Source organism: Aotus nancymaae, unplaced genomic scaffold (assembly GCF_030222135.1).
Source record: "Aotus nancymaae isolate 86718 unplaced genomic scaffold, 86718_ANA_hifiasm-v0.15.2.pri h1tg000040l, whole genome shotgun sequence".
NCBI lineage: Eukaryota > Metazoa > Chordata > Mammalia > Primates > Aotidae > Aotus > Aotus nancymaae.
This window is the reverse complement of record NW_026988454.1, coordinates 117,955,931-117,973,234: the sequence shown is the minus strand read 5'-3', so window position 1 is coordinate 117,973,234 and position 17,304 is coordinate 117,955,931. Positions and strand designations below refer to the sequence as shown.

At 45.1% G+C, this 17,304-nt stretch overlaps 1 protein-coding gene across 5 annotated transcripts in view; it reads right to left on the bottom strand.

Annotated features, from left to right (window-relative positions):
• MRPL14 (mitochondrial ribosomal protein L14) overlaps positions 1–17,304 on the bottom strand; it is a 114,106-nt gene that overhangs the window by 94,367 nt on the left and 2,435 nt on the right. For 3 of the 5 annotated variants that reach the window (XM_012448756.3, XM_012448755.3, XM_021676054.2), the window contains exons 2-3: positions 7,874–7,962; positions 4,996–5,515 (exon numbers count right to left, since the gene is read on the bottom strand). In XM_012448756.3, the coding sequence (XP_012304179.1) occupies positions 5,149–5,515; positions 7,874–7,944 (438 nt within the window). In that variant the 5' untranslated portion in view covers positions 7,945–7,962 and the 3' untranslated portion in view covers positions 4,996–5,148. Of the gene's footprint in view, positions 1–4,995; positions 5,516–7,873; positions 7,963–10,169; positions 10,524–17,304 lie in introns of those variants that run through there. The other 2 variants (XM_012448753.3, XM_012448754.3) reach the window with 2 other exon arrangements.

Genomic DNA, 17,304 nt, shown 5'->3' with positions numbered 1-17,304 from the left:
TCAGTCATGGCCAGCCAGGAAGGGCACTGGGTTAGCCTGTGGGAATGGGGCAGCAGAGCCCACTCCCTGTCTGGGAAACCCATTGGAGGCCAAGTGTAGCATCCCTTGAAAAGACCACACCCAAAGGTCTCTCTTTCTCTCTTCTTCCTGTGCTAGGCAGCTCCCTGAGAACTGGTGCCAATCAAAAGGGAGCTCAGTGGGGAGGAGGGAGTGCAGCTCTGATCACACACTGTATCATCAGTCCAGATTGGCCAAGAGCTGTCTTTATTGAGCATGTAAACATTTGGCCTCAAATCAATTGCCAATCAAGGTTTTGTAATATCCAAAGGTATCACAATTATTCAAGAGCTCTTGTGAAATTCCCAAAATAAAGTTTAATTTTCATTTAAAAAATGCCTGTGGTGTGTCTTATGAAACAGCCTGCCATAATATCAAGCAATGACAACAGATCATTACTGTTTCCAAATCTGGCTGGGAATCACCATCTTTATACTGAAAGTTGAAAAGCAAACTCATCACCACTTTCAGTCCAGGAAGCGCAAATAATTCAGAAAATTACTAATATTTCACAAAATAATTCAGCAAGAAGGTGTCCAAAATGCTGGGAAGAACTGAACTATGATCTGTTACCATCCTCCAGGTGGGAAAGAATAAAACAAAAGTCCCACGATTTTAAGTTTGAATTACAAAATCAGAAGAAAAGAAATGCAGCTACTGGTACAGATTCAAATTTCAGTTAAGGATTTGATTCCAGTATTATACAATTTTTGTCAAAAGCAAGATTTCTCAGCCACTGAGAAAGAAAATTAAAGACCATGAGAAGAGGCCAAGAAAGGTAATGAGAGGCCTGAGCAAGGTCACTGAGGTGGCTCCGCAGAGGGAGGTTGGAGTAGAATGGCCTTGGGCTCCTGCCTGTACAGTAAGACCTCACCTCCAGGGAGACCCCAGTCCTGGCCCCCCTCCTCACTCTAACACAGGAGGAAGCACACCTCCAGTGAATTCTGCCTCAGTGGCCGCTGCCCTCATAAGTGCAAGGCTGGGAGTTTCAGGGAGAAACTCAGTGGTAGGTGCTTTTTCCCAGCTGCAGCAACTGGTACTTGGGAGACTCTTAATTTCCCTGCTTTCTGCGCTAACTCCCAAAGACACACAGGAAGTGGACTGGACATCTCTACCAGAGGTGACTAGCTTCAGGAGTGCTGACGGTGGCAAGGCCTCTCTGCACACACTTTGGACAGGTACCCCCTCACGCCGTCAGCAGCCAAGGGCACACATCCCTCAACATGGCTGGCCCTTAGGAGTCACACCCACTGGCCAGAGGTCCTGAGCACCAAGCCCTCCAGCAGTAAGCTCCTAACTCCTCAAGAGGCTAGTTAGCAGCAGGGTTCCATCTGGAACCCAGGTCTCTGACTACAAGAGCTAATCTAAAGCTCTTTTCTCATATTTCTTCAGCAGTGGTCTAGCAGAGGGAGTCAGACTGTAAGTGTAGTCAGCCCCTTCAGCAAAGAAAGTGTGGTGAAGTCCATGAAACCAGAGAATAAGGCCCTTTGACCTGTCAGGGGCAGATTCTTAAGGGTACACAAGGGGGAAAAAAAACCAAAAGCAAGTTTATACTCATAGGGAAACATAATCTGTGATTATAAATATTTCATGAGCACTGGCTGAGAGACTAGGGTTGAGAGGGTAGACAGCAAATTAGATCCCAGCTTGCAAAGTGATAGGGCAGCTGGAAAAGCAGCAAAGCTGAGGCTATTCTGGGCTGTGCTGTGAGGGCCTGCGTCACAGGCCCTGGCCACCGGCTTTGTTGAAACCACAGCCTTCCAGCGGTCAGCACAGAACACCTTGGGAAGAGGGTTTAAGTCTATGAAGACCAGAGGAGGGGACAGCGAGGACAGAGGAGAGTCATCTGAATGACTCTGATGAACCTCAACAGCAGGGAGGCGGGTGAGGGGTGGCAGCACCCTGCAAGCACATGAACAGAAGATACTTCCTGCTAAGGGCAGAGGAAGAAGTGAGGCTGACCCCAGAAAGCAAGGGACCTGAGAAGCCAGAGGGCAGCTTGGGTAAAGCTGCGCCAGTAAAAGCAAAGGTCCAGCCCTTAAGCAAGTGGTGCCAGGCTGAGAACAATTCCACCTTCCCTTTGCTTCAGGCCAGGGTTCTCTTCCTCCCACAGCCTTTAAGAAGTAGCACAGAAAGCAGGGACGTTAAGAACCTACTGAGTACCAGCTGCTGCCGCTGGAGAGAAACACTCACCACTGGCAAAGCAGGCCCTGGTTTCGATGATGCCTCCTCCTTGGCCACATCCAACCGCTGCGGCAGAGCATGTGAGCCCTTCCAGAGGGCCAGACGGAGAGGATATTAGCTCCTAAAATACCCAGAGTACCTTAAATCAGGCTTAGTCAGAGGAGCCCTGGGGAGCAATGTGCTCCTCCAATGGAAGATGTAAAAACTAAGAGCCTCTGCCTCATTGCAGTCAAGGTTCAGTGGGCAGTGGGCTCCAAGGTATGCCTATAGAACTCAGGAAAATCAGAACATCAGCCTCTAGGATCACAGTTAGTAAGAATCAAGTCAAGATGAAGTGGACTCATCAACTACAAAAGGAAGACCCAATGATGTGGGAAGACCCTGGGTTGGAAGTCACAGGATCCAGCTCCGAGACCAGGTTTACCACTTACTAGTTGGAGAACCCTGAAAAATCACCTCTTACCTCTGAAACTCAGTGTCTTCAGTGTTATTCCAATTTAAGAGATTATTTATATCCAGCTACCTACTTGACATCTCTTCAATGTCTCAAAGGCACCTCCATTCAGCTTGCGCACACCCACTCTTCCTCCCCAATCCTCCAGCCTAGCTCCAGGTTCAACACAACCAACTATCCAGGCATAGAAGCCAGAAACCTCAGAAAAAACATCCCTGGCCTTTCCCCATTAGTATTCCCCATTACTAACCCACCTCCATTAGTATTCCCCATTACTAACCCACCTCCATTAGTATTCTCCATTACTAACCCACCTCCATTAGTATTCCCCATTACTAACCTACCTCCATTAGTATTCCCCAAGTCAACTCCACCTCCTAAAGATGCCCACTGCCCTCACCACAACCTGGTCCAAATTATCACCTCGCAGTCTATTGCAAAGCACACTCTTCCATTCTGGCCTCCCCAAGATCTCTCTCCAGAGCAAATCTAACCATGCCTTATCCCACTTGCTAAATTACTCTCCAACAGCATCCCAATGACCTCAGTAAAAGGAAAATCTCCCGAGGACTCATGAGGCCCCGCTCCACTTTTGGCTTCAACCCCCACCATGTTCCCTCTTGCTCTCCCTGTTCCAGCCACACTGGCTTTTTCTTCTAGACCTGGCATTTATCCCATTCCCTCCTGTCACAAGGTTTGTGTACATGCCCTTCCCTCTACCAGCAACATTTCCTCCTCTTCTCTTACCTAACTAATGCCTATTCATTTATTTCACTATGCTATAAAGTGCACTAAAGTATACAGCTCAGTAATTGTTTGCGGATGTCTATCCTCATGGAACTTGCACACAGATCTAGATTTAGGACATTCGTAAGATCTAGAAGTTTCCCTCTTTCCCTTTCCCAGTCTACACCTTCCCTACCCCCCAGGTAACCACTGTTGACTTCTATCACTGTACCTATTCAGACTGCAGCTGATGCAATCCTTCCTCAGGAAAGCTACCTCCAATCCCACTGAAACTCTAGCTCCTTTATCACAGACCCTTGCTACACTTGGGACTTTGCATTTGTTTGAGGAATTATTGATTCACGTTGGTTTCCCCTGAGACTATATAAACTCTAGGAAAGCAGGGACCACACCTGCTTTTACTCTTTTACTTACCTTTGTTTTCTCAGTGCTGACCCATGCAGAGTCATGACAATAGTAAATAGCTACTTCCTATTCCTAAAAGTACCTACTGTTTGGTTGTTTTCTTTGTTTGTTTTTTAAGAGACAGGTCTTGCCATGTTGCTCAGGCTGGACTCAACTCTTGGGCTCCTCCTACCTCAGCCTCCTGAGTAGTTGAGACTACAGGCCTGGGAGTGCTTATTATTGCCAGGTATTGTTCTAAGCACTTACAAACTCATTTAATCTTCACATCAATTCTATCAAGTAGGTACCATTACTACATCCCCCTTTTACAGATAAGGAAACAGAGCCAAAGAAAAGTAAAATAACTTGCTCAGTCATTAAGTGATAGTCAAGATTCAAACCCATACAGTCTGGCCTATGTTCCTAATTATTATCCTACTCTGACTCTTGGAAGCCATTGAGATTAGTTATTCATTTAATGAGTTAACTACCTAAGGTATTCTAAATGAATAAAAAAAAATTTACAAATAAGTTGATGAGATTTCAGCAAAGGAACTAAGAGAGCCTCTAAATCTTTGCAAGCAAACCAACAGATGAATGGAAGATAACTGTCACTGAATCACCTGCACAGACCCAAGATTATGTCATCTGCAAAATGTAAGAACGTGTCCATTTCTCCAGTAGTCCAGGAAGGATGCTCTGCTACTGGGCACAGTGGAGTGTTCTGGCAGATGATCAGAATAAAGAAAGGATTACTGTCTGGGCTTTACTGTGGCCTGAAGGAAATGTTCACTAGATTAAATCAGCTTCTTTGCTCTTATTCCATGCTAACTCAGTAATCTTTATAACCATTTAAAGTCTCAAGCCCACTAATACAGGAAGAGGAGATTTTGGATGAGAAAAATAAAAACCAGTATCTTTTGGTTAGAAAGTGGCAGACTCCATGGTACATTTATAAATTGGTACATGGTGTGTACCTCGGTTTTCCAGGGCCTGTCAGTTCTGGATGAACTCATAGGGTTTAAATCGGAAAAGCAAGGGCTTAGACCCTGGCACCACAGCTGCTCCGTGTAAAGAATGCCACCCTGTGTGGCCAGACTTGGGTAAGCCACCTTGGAACTGCTCCAGTGTCATTTACTTTCCCACTACATCCCAGAAAGCTCTGGAAGAACACATAAATTAATATATTTATTCTCTCACAGGACACTGTTACCCAGTGTGAAGGGAGCAGCCATGTGGCTCCCAAGCTCCCTTAGCAAAAGTGTGGTTCTTGGAACTGCACCATTCACAAACCCTCCTGCAACCAGAGGCCTGGACTCAACTCACACGAAGTTCTGAGCAATGGCCAGCACCTTGGAATACTCGCCTTCCCGCTTGCGCAGGCTGGTGGGGATAGGTGTCTTAATTCGGGTCCCCACAGGGTTCCCGTTGTCCTCAATGAGTACCACGTTGTTGGAGTCGAACCTGGGGGTCATTCGGGGGCCAGGCATGCGATGCCCCACAATGAGCGCCTTTTTCTTCTGTCCCCTGATGGCCAGGAGTATCTGGTCTCCCACCTTGCCCACCCCATTCTTGTTATAGACGTGGATGCAGCGAGGAGCCCGATGGTATGGGCTGTTCCCCAGGGCACTGTTGTCCACCACTCGTACCCGTGTCATCTTCTGAATCGCACTCAGGCTCCCAGTGGTGCTGGTGGGAGAAAAAAAGTCTGCAGTCTGTATCTCTCCTGGTCAGGGTGCACAAGCCTCTGAGGTCAAGGCTAGGGAGACAGTACATGTCAGCAGCACACACAGAGCAGATTGCTGTCCAGGAGCAGCAACAGAAAGTCAGGATTCTGTGAAGACTTATCTGTACCCACACAGTTTCCTCACAATTGAGAGCTTCTGCTGTTGTGTGAGGATCTCAATTTGGATGGGTTTTAAAGAGAACCCAATTTTTCTGTGACAATGAACTTCATAGCAGCCATAACTTAAAGCCTTTGATTTCCAAAGGGACTCTGGGGACTTAAAGGAATCCCTGAGGGGCTATGCCTCACCCACTGCCTATCCTGAAAAACCTGCTTCCCCAGAATATACCCATTCCCTAATTTTCTTATTTACATGTTGCTGAGAACTAGAAGATATGGGTAAGTTTGCTAAGGGAATTCCTTGACACAACACAGCAGAAACTGGAAATAAGTCAAGGTAATAATCTTTTAATACATTTTTTCTCATTAGAAAAAAAAATTTAGAGAGTACTTATTAAAGGCAGACAAAGTATTAGTGAGCAAACTGATTACAGTGGGATTCCTATTTTCCTGATGCTAGCACCTGATGCTGGTGTTTCCACAGGGTAATCCTAGGACCTCTTCTCTTGTTTTTTTTATGTCTACTCTGTGCAAGCTTACCCATTAGCATTACTGCCAACTAGTAAATTCCATCTCTAGCCTCATCTCTCTTCCATATTCTAGTCCTATATATTTCCACTCTCCTCAGCTACCTACAACATGCTCTACAGTTACTGCAAACCCAGTAGGTCCCAAACTGACCTCACTGCCTCCCCTTGCGAACTCCCTCCTGCTGCTACACTTCTTATCTAGATAATGGCTTCTCCAGCAGCACCAGAAACCCAAGGCATAATCTCTCTCCACCAACATCAGCTGGCCACCAAGTCCTGTTGATAATCACCTCCTAAGCACCTATGTCTTTCCTCTCCAATCCCACCAACAACTTCCTTCATTTAGTAGCTCACTCTCCTACACCAAGACTGTGGCATTCGTGTCCTAGCTGGTTCCTAGTACTTTGCTGAAAAAAGCTCTCTTTAGAATACCAAAGTGATGCCACTCCTCTGCTCAGAATTGTTCAATGGTTCCCCATCGTCTACACCGTCAACAACCTTGTCCCAATTTACCTACCTTCTAAGGCCACATATCCTACCACTCTGTACAGGAGCAACCAGGAACTACTGGAGTTCCCCAAACACACCCTGCCTCCCAATTCTCCCTGGAGGCCTAGACAGGATCTGCCCCCAACTCCCTTCTGAGAAGACTGCCTCCACTCTTTCTCCTCCTCCTCCTCCACTAGCAGCTTGTATATGAGGCCTTCCAAAGCACTGTACGATCTTCTATGATAATATTCTATCACAGTTTCTTAGAGTTACTTATTTTCAAGTTGGCTCCTGTGGCTGACAGTGAGCACTCTTTCAGGACAGGAAGCAATTCTCACTCATCTCTGTATAGCCAACCTCAGGCTCAGTGCTCAGGAAACACCTGTGGGATGAGGAGTTGACCAGACCAAGAAGCATGTCTGCCAGTGGGTGTGCCTCCTGTGCTCTCCTGGTTTGGCATCTAAAAGGAGGGGAGGATGTCACACTTCTATCATGCTCAAGTTCTTCGTAATAATAAGCATGTATTGTTTTTGTAATTTTAAAAATTCCATTTTTGGCAGGCGCGGTGGCTCACACCTGTAATCCCAGCACTTTGGGAGGCTGATGGGGGCGGATCACCTGAGGTCAGGAGTTCAAGACCAGCCTGACCAATATGGAGAAACCCCATCTCTACTAAAACTACAAAATTAGCCAGGCGTGGTGGCACATGCCTGTAATCCCAGCTACTTGGAAGGCTGAGGCAAGAGAATCGCTTGTACCCGGGAGGCAGAGGTAGCGATGAGCTGAGATTGCACCATCGCACTCCACCCTGGGCAAAGAGAGCGAAACTCTGTCTCAAAAATAAAAAATTCTACTTTTAAAAGCGAGGATTTTAATGCTCTAGGGGAATGATAGGGTTGAGAGATGTGAGATTCACTGTAAGAGTCTTGCAAGGACTGATGAGTAAAAGCTTCCACCATATGCCATTCCCTGTCGCAGTTCTAACACAGCAACATCACCTCCTTACCTATCCCCCCATCCTGTGACCTGACCAACCAGGCCAGCTCAGCCTGATCCCTTTAGCTTTCCCCAACCCCATGCCTGTCTCCCTGGGTTTTCACTCCTGTTCTAGCCACCATAATACCCAGCCCTGATAGGAAGCTTACACAAAGACAGAGTTTTAAGAACTTAATGGGAAGTTACCTGAAACAGCGATGGATCAGTGCTCTGCTTACAAAGGTGAAGGGGCCCCAGAGCCCAGTAAAGAAAGCCATGGGATCCCAAGATAAATCCTGCAGAGAAAACAGGAGGGGGAAAAATTGATTTCTAAGTCAGAGCCCTATGAGCCAGTTTTCTTTGGGGACTTGTGTGGGAGATGGCACTTCCAGCACAAGATCATTAGTCACAAAATATAAATCTTAGTGGTTAAAAGATACACAGATGATTAGACAGAACTCTAGTTCCAATTTTGCTGATTCATGTTCTAACTCTGGGGTTGGAGAGGTGGAATGGCCCACAACAGCTTCTGCTATTAAAAAAAACAACAGCACAGAGAATGCCTTCCTTATTATATCACTTCCACAGGCAGGAGGAAAACATGAACCCTCTGTTATAAACCCAGCCAGGGACTTCTTCTCGAGTCCTCCATAGAGGAAAAACTGCACACTATTGCCCTTGTTGATACTCGTGTGCCTTCTAAAACCAGCACTTTAACTCCCTAAAAGAAAGTAAATTATCTAAGCAGCCACCCAAGTTGTCTGTCATTATATCACCTTTCCCCCAAATGTAAAGGCCAGAACACCTGTATAGCTCAAGGCCAGCAAAGCAGAGCCAAAGGCTGCTCTTGCCAAGTCACTGACCAAAGTCTCTATTTAGGTCAGTCTCCCAAACAACACTGCAACATGGAACAATGACCTACACCATACTACAGCTGAAAGTGGGCTTTGGGAAACCAAGTTGAAGAGCTGAAAGAGCAAACACCAACCCAAGACTTGTGGCTCCAGTTTTCAGAATCTCAACCCTGTTGCTCCCTAGCACTAACAAATATGGAAGCTGCCACTGCCCTGAAACACTTGAACATCACTTAAGGGTGTGTTTCAGAAAGGCCTGCAGCCAGCTGCAAAGCATACCTGTTTTTCCACCCAAATGTTTGGCTGCAGAGGTGCTCATTCAAGAGGTCTGCCGAGAAAACCCTCTACACTGTAGTATTTACACACAGCTTTGCTTTGCACAAGTTCAAACCACCTCAGATAAGATTTTATTTAGTAAGAATGTTGGGGTGGGGGCAGGGGAATCCACTCTTCTCCAGGAATACCTAGACACTCCATAAATACTTTTTTTCCCTTTCCTTGAGGCAGTCTTGCTCTGTCATCCACGCTGGAGTGCAGTGGTGCGATTATGGCTCATTGCAGTCCCGAACTCACCAGGCTGAGGTAATCCTCCCACCTCAGCCTCCTGAACAGCCAGGACCACAGGCAAGCACCACGATGCCAGGATAATTTTTTGTTTTTCTGTAGAGATGGCAGTCTCACTATGTTGCCCAGGCTGGTCTCAAACTCCTGAGTTCATGCAATCCTCCCACCTTAGCCTCAAAGTGCTGGGATTATGGGTGTGAGCCACCCACCATGCCTGCCCTTTAAATGCTTATTAACTACAATTTAGCCTCAAATCCCAAACTTACTCCCAAATGTTTTCCTTAAGACAACTCATGAAGCATTAACCAAAATGTAATTATGATTAGCAAATTAAATGCAAAAGAAGGCAGCTAATGTATGCAAGACTATGACATAACATCTGACACACAGAGAATCAGATTGCCAGATGAGACCATCTTTACTTTTATTGATGAAGTGACCCTGGACAAGTAACTAAGTTGCTGAGCTTTGGTTTCCCATCTGTAACACAGGGATACTAACAGTATCTACCTCCAAGGTAGTTATGAGGATTCAATTAGATAAGCCATGCAAAGCACTTAGCACAGTGCCTGGCACTCATTACCTATTAGCTATCATCATTATCATCTTCATTATCATGATGTCATGTATCATTTTAAAGATCAGAAAAATGATATACAGGCAGATTGACTTGTGTAGAGTCCCACAATTAGTCAAGAGCAGAACCAGACTAAATCCAGGTTCAGTCCAAGGGTGCTCTGCTATACCAAAGCTCATTTCACCTGAGAGCTCTGGGTATCAAGCAGCTTGAAGGGTCATTTGGCCTCTTTCTGTGTTCTTTCTTTCTTTTATTTTTTTACTATTATCACTACAAATTTTATTCAGAAACTCGTATTTGCAGGGTTTTTTTGTTTTTCTAAAAAAACTTCCCATTATGAACTGGTTTGGTCAATAAACCACAACACTTTCTAGCAGACATAAGGTAAGAATGGCATGGCTCAGAATCACACAGATCTCTCATGATCTCTCAACTGCCTCCTGTCACACTCCATCTGCCTCCGCCGCCACCTCCACCACCACCACCGCCACGACCATGGTCTCTATACCGAGAATGAGCTCACAGGATTGGGAACTTGATCTACGCTTCTTGCAACAGCGCCCATGCAGCTCCCACTGTAGCTCTCTGGAAATGGGCTTCAAATGAATGAAGTTGCAGGAGCCGCCTCATGTGCATTCTCCCCTCTCATACTGAGATGGCTTCTCTGAAGTCTGTCACAGGTGACAGCTCGGTGTGGATCGGCTGTCCGTTAAACCAACGGTTATTCAAGTCAATCACAGCCTTTTCTGCATCTTTGTCAAGGCGAACTTGACATACACGTTCCCCACCAGGTGGTCTCCCAGGTTATCACAGAGGTCATCTCCTCAACTTCCCCATACTTCTCCTCCATTTCTGTAAAAACCTGAAAAAATTCATCATAGTGTTCCTGCATCTCAACAGGGCTCACGGCACAGCGCAAACCGTTAGCAAACTAGGAAGAGTTTTGAGTTACGGTAAATGTTCAAAAGGGCAATGGTCTGGCTAAACATTGGTTTATTGTGCAACCGAGAGCACTGTCTCCATGACAACATGCTCCAATTTTGAAATAAAATGAACAGTTGACTTTGTCTTTCTTGGTGCTGAAGATGGAGGCCAGATACTCCGCCATTTCCCACCTGCTGGGATGCTGAAACTGCTTCTGTGTTCTTTCTTTATGAACACTTATCAAATGGTTACAATGTGTCAGGCACCAGGCTAAGTGCTTTACATTACCATCTCATTTAAAACTCACAAAAACTCTACAAAGTGGATACCATTATTATTAGTCTCATTGTCATACACAAGGAAATAAGGTCCAAAACTAGGAGTAACCAGGATGAAATTTGAACCCCAGCTGTCAGCTTCCTAAACCCATGCTCTTACTCAACAGAGTAAACATGGCAACTTTAATTTAAATATTAATATTTTACAACTATTAAATCTTTCTTGCTCCATCAAGAATACTGACATCAGCCAGGTACGGTGGCTCATGCCTGTAATCCCAGCACTTTGGGAGGCCAAGGCAGGCGGATCCCTTGAGGTCAGGAGTTCGAGACCAGCCTGGCCAACATGGTGAAACCCCATCTCTACTAAAAATACAAAAATTAGCCAAGCGTGGTGGCAGGTGCCTGTAATCCCAGCTACTCAGGAGGCTGAGGCAGGAGAAACACTTGAACCCAGGAGGTGGAGGTTGCAGTGAGCCGAGATCGCGCCACTGCACTCTAGCCTGGGCAATGCAGTGAGACTCCCCATCTGAAAAAAAAAAAATACTGATGTCACTTGCACATTTTACAGCCAATTCAGTGCTTGCTGAATGAACTGAAACGTAGACACATACCAGGTGAAAATTATTCACTTTAAGTTTCAAAGACAATTTGTAGTGTAGAAGGCAGTAAGAGATCCACAGTCAGAGCAATAACTAAAAATTGGCGGAAAACAACAAAACTTCTGAAAAGCAGAGTCCTTCTGGTCCAGGTTACAGTTAGCTCAAATCCCTGCCAAGCTGTTCCCATCTGATACTGGCACGCCCTTGGTCTCAATCCCTGAGAGAGAAGAGTTTCCTGAACAACTCCACAGAACCCTCAAGATTAAGCCAGTACCACCCACATTCCCTCTCCTGAGAATTGCAACACCCTGCCTCTGACCACCACACTGCTTCCTCCAGAGCACTGATATTCGTCTAAGAACTGCAGAAGCACTTAGTTTCCCAGAACTTTCCTGACTCGGGTATCATCACAAAGCACCTCCCTAAACTCTGTAGGGCTGTCAGTGCACAAACACAAACTTAGGCCTCCTTTCTGCACCTTGCTCACAAGCCATTTCCACAACCGACACTCATCTCTGCCTAGACAAATGTGACCCAGTTCCACAAGCATATCCTCCCACGAAGTCTTGTGTCAAACTGTAACATCAATTGCTACCCCTCCTGCACATTGGGGATATCCTTGTGCCAGTGTAACTATCACTGAGCCAATATTCACTATCCAAACATGGACACTGAGATGAGGCTGATGTCCTTTAACATTCTGTTTCTTCCTACTCACTATCCAAAATTCAGAAACCAGAGATCCTGACAACATGGCACCTGAACATGCTACAGGAATTCAGGAACCACACAGACTCTGATGCTAAGGATTACCTGTACTGTCGTCAAACACAAGCATGATATATTCATGTCTCTAGGGAATGCTTCCATTTTCATAAGAAAAGGCCCAATTCAATGACTCATCACTAGCTCTTCAGTGGATCTGATACTGACCTCTAGACCCAAACCCAAATGACTCAGACATCAAATGGACAGCAGTTAGCATTCCTATGTTGAAAGCACAAAAGAATCAAATACATTCACTTATTGTATATATGTCCCTTATTTCCCCCCTACAAAAAAAAAAACCTGTGGTACCCTCCTCTTCCTAGCAAAAGACCCCAGACAGTCCTGATAAACAGTAGGAGTGCAATAAATACTTGTTGAATAAAATAAATGAGGTAGCCAGGAGAAAGACAGATCCCCCACTTTGCCCATGGCTCTAACAGAGGGAAATCCAGACATGGTAGAGCTCTTATCTGTATTTTAGGAATCAGGATATCTCAGGCAAACATGCTGTAAGAGAATGATGGTGCTAATCATGGAAGATTAGCCCGTGTTTTGTTTCCAGACCCCCTGGACTCATCTCTTGGGCCTGGTGCCTACACTGCCCACTATGGAAAATGCCTCATTCCACCAATGAAACAACTGCTTCGGATCACGGAAGAGTAATGGAGGCAGCAATTTACTTCAAAGCAACTTTGACGGACCCCGATATTATTTCCTAGCATAAATCCACCCCGTGGACACAGACTCTGAATCACTTCAGACCTAGTCTATATACATTGCTTTAAGCAATGTCATTCTGAGTCTTGTGCAAAGACACTGGCATCAATGACAGTTCCTTCTCTACAACACTCTCAGAGGAGGCCAAATATTTGGAAAACTTTGGTGCCAGGGATGGCTTTTCATGCCACTTCCTGGTCAGGACTAAGTATTACCCTCCAGTTTCAGAGTATGAATTACTGAATCACAACCTCTCCTTAAAAAGAGCCTGGGGTCGTAGGGGGAAAGCAGGGAGGAAGAGAAGGTGGGTGGTAGGAAAAGGAAAAAGAAATAAATACAATCCAAGCCATGCTCATTTTCCATCTTGGTTTAAGATCTCCCTTCAGCTGCAGAGGCAAGGGAAGACTGTGGATTTCAGAGGAATACCAGGGAGTTGGCACCGCCTACAGATCCCATTGGAATGTATGCTCTGTGAGAGCAGGGACCCACCCTTGCTCTGCTCAATGCCAGACACTCAGTGCCCAGAACTGTGCCTAGCACAACTACAGCTGAGTGACTCTCAGTTAAGTGGACAGAACTGATTTATGGCCGGGCACAGTTGCTCACGCCTGTAATTCCAGCACTTTGGGAGGCCAAGGCGGGCGGATCACCTGAAGGCAGGAGTTTGAGACCAGCCTGGCCAATAAAGTGTAACCTTGTCTCTACCAAAAATACAAAAAAATTAGTGGGGCATGGTGGCCTGCGCCTGTAGTTCCAGCTACAGCCAGTCCCCAGCTGAGGCAGGAGAATCGCTTGAACACAGGAGGCGGTGGGTGCAGTAAGCCGAGATCACGCCACTGCCCTCCAGCCTAGACAACCAAGAAAAGAAAGAAAGAAACAAAGAAACAAAGAAAGAAAGAGAGAGAGAGAGAGGAAGGAAGGAAGGATTGACTGATTGATTTATAACTCAACCTCCAGCTCCAGAGAGGCTCCATGTCAGTGGGGTTGGTGGTTTTTCTTGTGCCCTTCACCCAGGCTCCCAGTGATTTGGGAAAGCCTCATAGGCACTGAGAGCTCATTTTTAGCTACTCTGTGTTGGAAGGGCGGACACAAACAGCCTGTACCTCTGACACTTTGTGGAAGCTGGAAAGGACCATTACTTTAAGTTTTGAGGATCAGCAAAATATATTTAGTATCACAGATCTATATATAATTATACATTGTTTCTACCTAAATAATTTCAATTTTTAGGTGCCTGGCAGGTTACCTTTTAAAGACCTTTCAAGGGGAATGGACTCTATAGAAAAAGGAGAAAACAAAAGCGCAATCACAAATGAGCATTTAAAGGAGGTTCTGCTAGTATGTAATGGAAGGGAAAAGACACTGAGGAAATCAAATGGAAAGCCCAGACACAAAAAGGACAAACTCTGCCAGTGTGAGAGAATAAATGTCCTTCTTAATCAGTGTAGAAAAAGCAAAGGCCTGACAGCTCTGATAAATCAAAAACAAAAAGGAATTCTTGGGACCCTCTGTCCTGTCATGCAGACACAACCCCTCCCATCTCAGGTTTCTCCCCAGTTACTCTGGACCAATAAGTACTTTCATTTGCTACTTACAGACTTATTACTGTTTTTGCTACCCAACTTTCCCTTCAGGAAGTTTGGTGTGTGTGTGTGGTTTTTTTAACCTCACACAATAGCATGTGACAATTCTCAAAGTGCTTTCACACAGATCACTTTCTTTGAAGATTTCATTCTGATCTCCCAATGGAAACAAAGACAAACAGGAAAGACCAACAGTCTGCAAGGCAGCTGAATCTGCTAATGATTTTGAACAGTTCTGCAGGCTCCACGAAGTTGGAGAAATGAAGACAGAAATGCTAAAACTTGTTGGTTGACTCGTCCAAGTTAGAAGGCAACAAGGTCCAGACCAGAGCCCAAGGTTTTTATTAAACACTGTAAAATACTTGCACAGTGAAGATGCTGCTTTAGCCACTAATAAGCTTCATGGACACAAACAAACACACCACACACGCAGGGCAAGTACTCCTTCTCCTTTGATAAGGCTGCCACATAATCTTTTAAAAACGCAGGAAATAAAAAGCCATCTCTTCATTAAATATCTGCACTACACTCAGGACAGCCTCAGACCAAAGCTAAAGCTGATTTTGAGTCATCTGCAAAGGTGTGTGTTTTCACAGCAGCACTATCAATAAGTAGTATTCCTTAATAGCAAGATGGGCTGTTTCCACTAAAGCTACCACTGAGAAAACCCCATTTCTCAAGCCCATTTTACAAAGGGAAAACATGTCTAGGATTCTTGTCCTATATTTGTTTTTTTATCTAACTTAGGCCCCACTTTGTTGCAAAAATATTTAAAGCAGGCTGGGCGTGGTGGCTCACACCTGTAATTCCAGTACTTTGGGAGGCTGAGTCGGGGAGGATCACTGGAATTCAGGGGTTGGGTGCTGCAGTAAGCATAATTTCGGCACAACACTCCAGCTTGGGTGATACAGTGAGACTCTGTCACCAAAAAAAAAAAAAGGTAAGGAGGAGTAGTTAGACAATTCTCAATTATTCAAGGTGGTTTTTCAATGTATAGATTTGCAAATTTTATCTACTCTAGTTTTGTTCCCCCTCCCATCCCCACCTCACAAGTGTACAAACATCTATAATCCAGATATAAATTTGTAATATTCTTCATATGGTCAAACTCAGGAAAAACGGCACAAGGCAAAGTAAAATTCTACTTAATCGCATACATAATCCCTTTCCCATTAGCACCTCCATTGGGCCAGGTTTAGGTGGGCTCCAGGTTTACGGAGATGTCAAATAGGCAAGAGAGCAGTGTGGAAAAGTTAAAGATTGGGGATGGGAGAATCCTGCTGATGCAAAGCATGTATCTCACTCTATCCTCCCTGCATCTCAAACTAAGTCTGTGACCCTGGAATCACTTGTCCAGGTTTCAACGACTCTGTCAAAAAAAGATCATATTGGGAAAAGCAAAGAGGTCTGGAAATGGAAGTGCTTTAGCTTCACTCACGTAAGAGATCATTTTAATGTGGACAATCCTTCTCTGAATTATCCAGTAGGGACTAGTTCTGCAGGATAAATAGTTTGTTTATCAGATCCTGGCCAGCAAGAACAAGCTCGCTCCCTGATTTCTCCAGGTAGCACCATGGGTGCCTCTTTAAGATAACAGCCCTGAAAGTGTTTTCAGTTTAGAGTAAACATGGTAAAGTGCTTCATCTCTTTTCTAAAGACATAAACGATTTTTTAATTTTTTTTATTTTTATTTTTGAGATGAGTCTCACTCTGTAGCCCAGGCTGGAGTGCAGTGGTACAATCTCAGCTCACTGCAACCTCCACCTCCTGGTCCCAGTTCAAGAAATTCTCCTGCCTCAGCCTCCTGAGTAGCTGGGATTACAGGTATGCGCCACCATGCCCAGATAATATTTTCAGTAGAGATGGGGCTTCACCTTGTTGTCCAGGCTGGTCTTGAACTCCTGACCTCATGATCTGCCCACCTCAGCCTCCCAAAGTGCTGGGAGGTTAAGTTTTTTTTCTTTTCTTTTTTTTTTAAGTTGAGACAGGGTTTCACCGTTGTAGCCAGAATGGTCTCAATCTCCTGACCTTGTGATCCTCCTGCCTTGTCCTCCCAAAGTGCTAGGATTACAGGCATGAGCCACCTCGCCCGGCCCCGATTTTTTTTGTTTTTAACAGAGGGCTTTCCTACTCTGAGCTATTTCACTAAAGAATGGTAAGATACATTACTATTGCCTTTTTAAATATTCAGCATATTACCTGATCCAGAACATTTCTGAGATCTGAACCGCAGTCTTCTCTTGCATACTAGCTGTCACTGTCAATACACATGTAAAATCATAACAGGATAAGCTACAACCCAGACAAACCATCAGTCTATAAAATAGAAGGCTAAACCATAACCTGCTTTTCAAGCCCCTACCCCCTCCCCACCCCCACCAGCCATAGGACCTATCTAAGTAACCTGACAGTAGGAAAATCCATCTTAGGTGGGCCCAGGTATCATAACCCCAAAGACGGGAGTGGAACAAAATAGGTTTCAAAGGATTGTCGCAACACTGAAGATTCTAGGAGCTAAGGAGAGTCTAAATAACCATGTTCAGTGCCCAACCACTTGAAAAATGGAACTCCAGGGAAATTTTGTTGTTGTTATTTCCCGCCACCCCCCCACCGGGAAACATTTTATCCTTAATATTCAGGAGCAATAATAAAATATTTTGGCCACTGTTCCCTAATGGATTCCACAAGGCACTCAATTCTCATTTCAGGCTTTCTGAAATGCTTGCCCTGGAAAGTGTCACTTGATGGTTCACACACTCCTTGAGGATTAG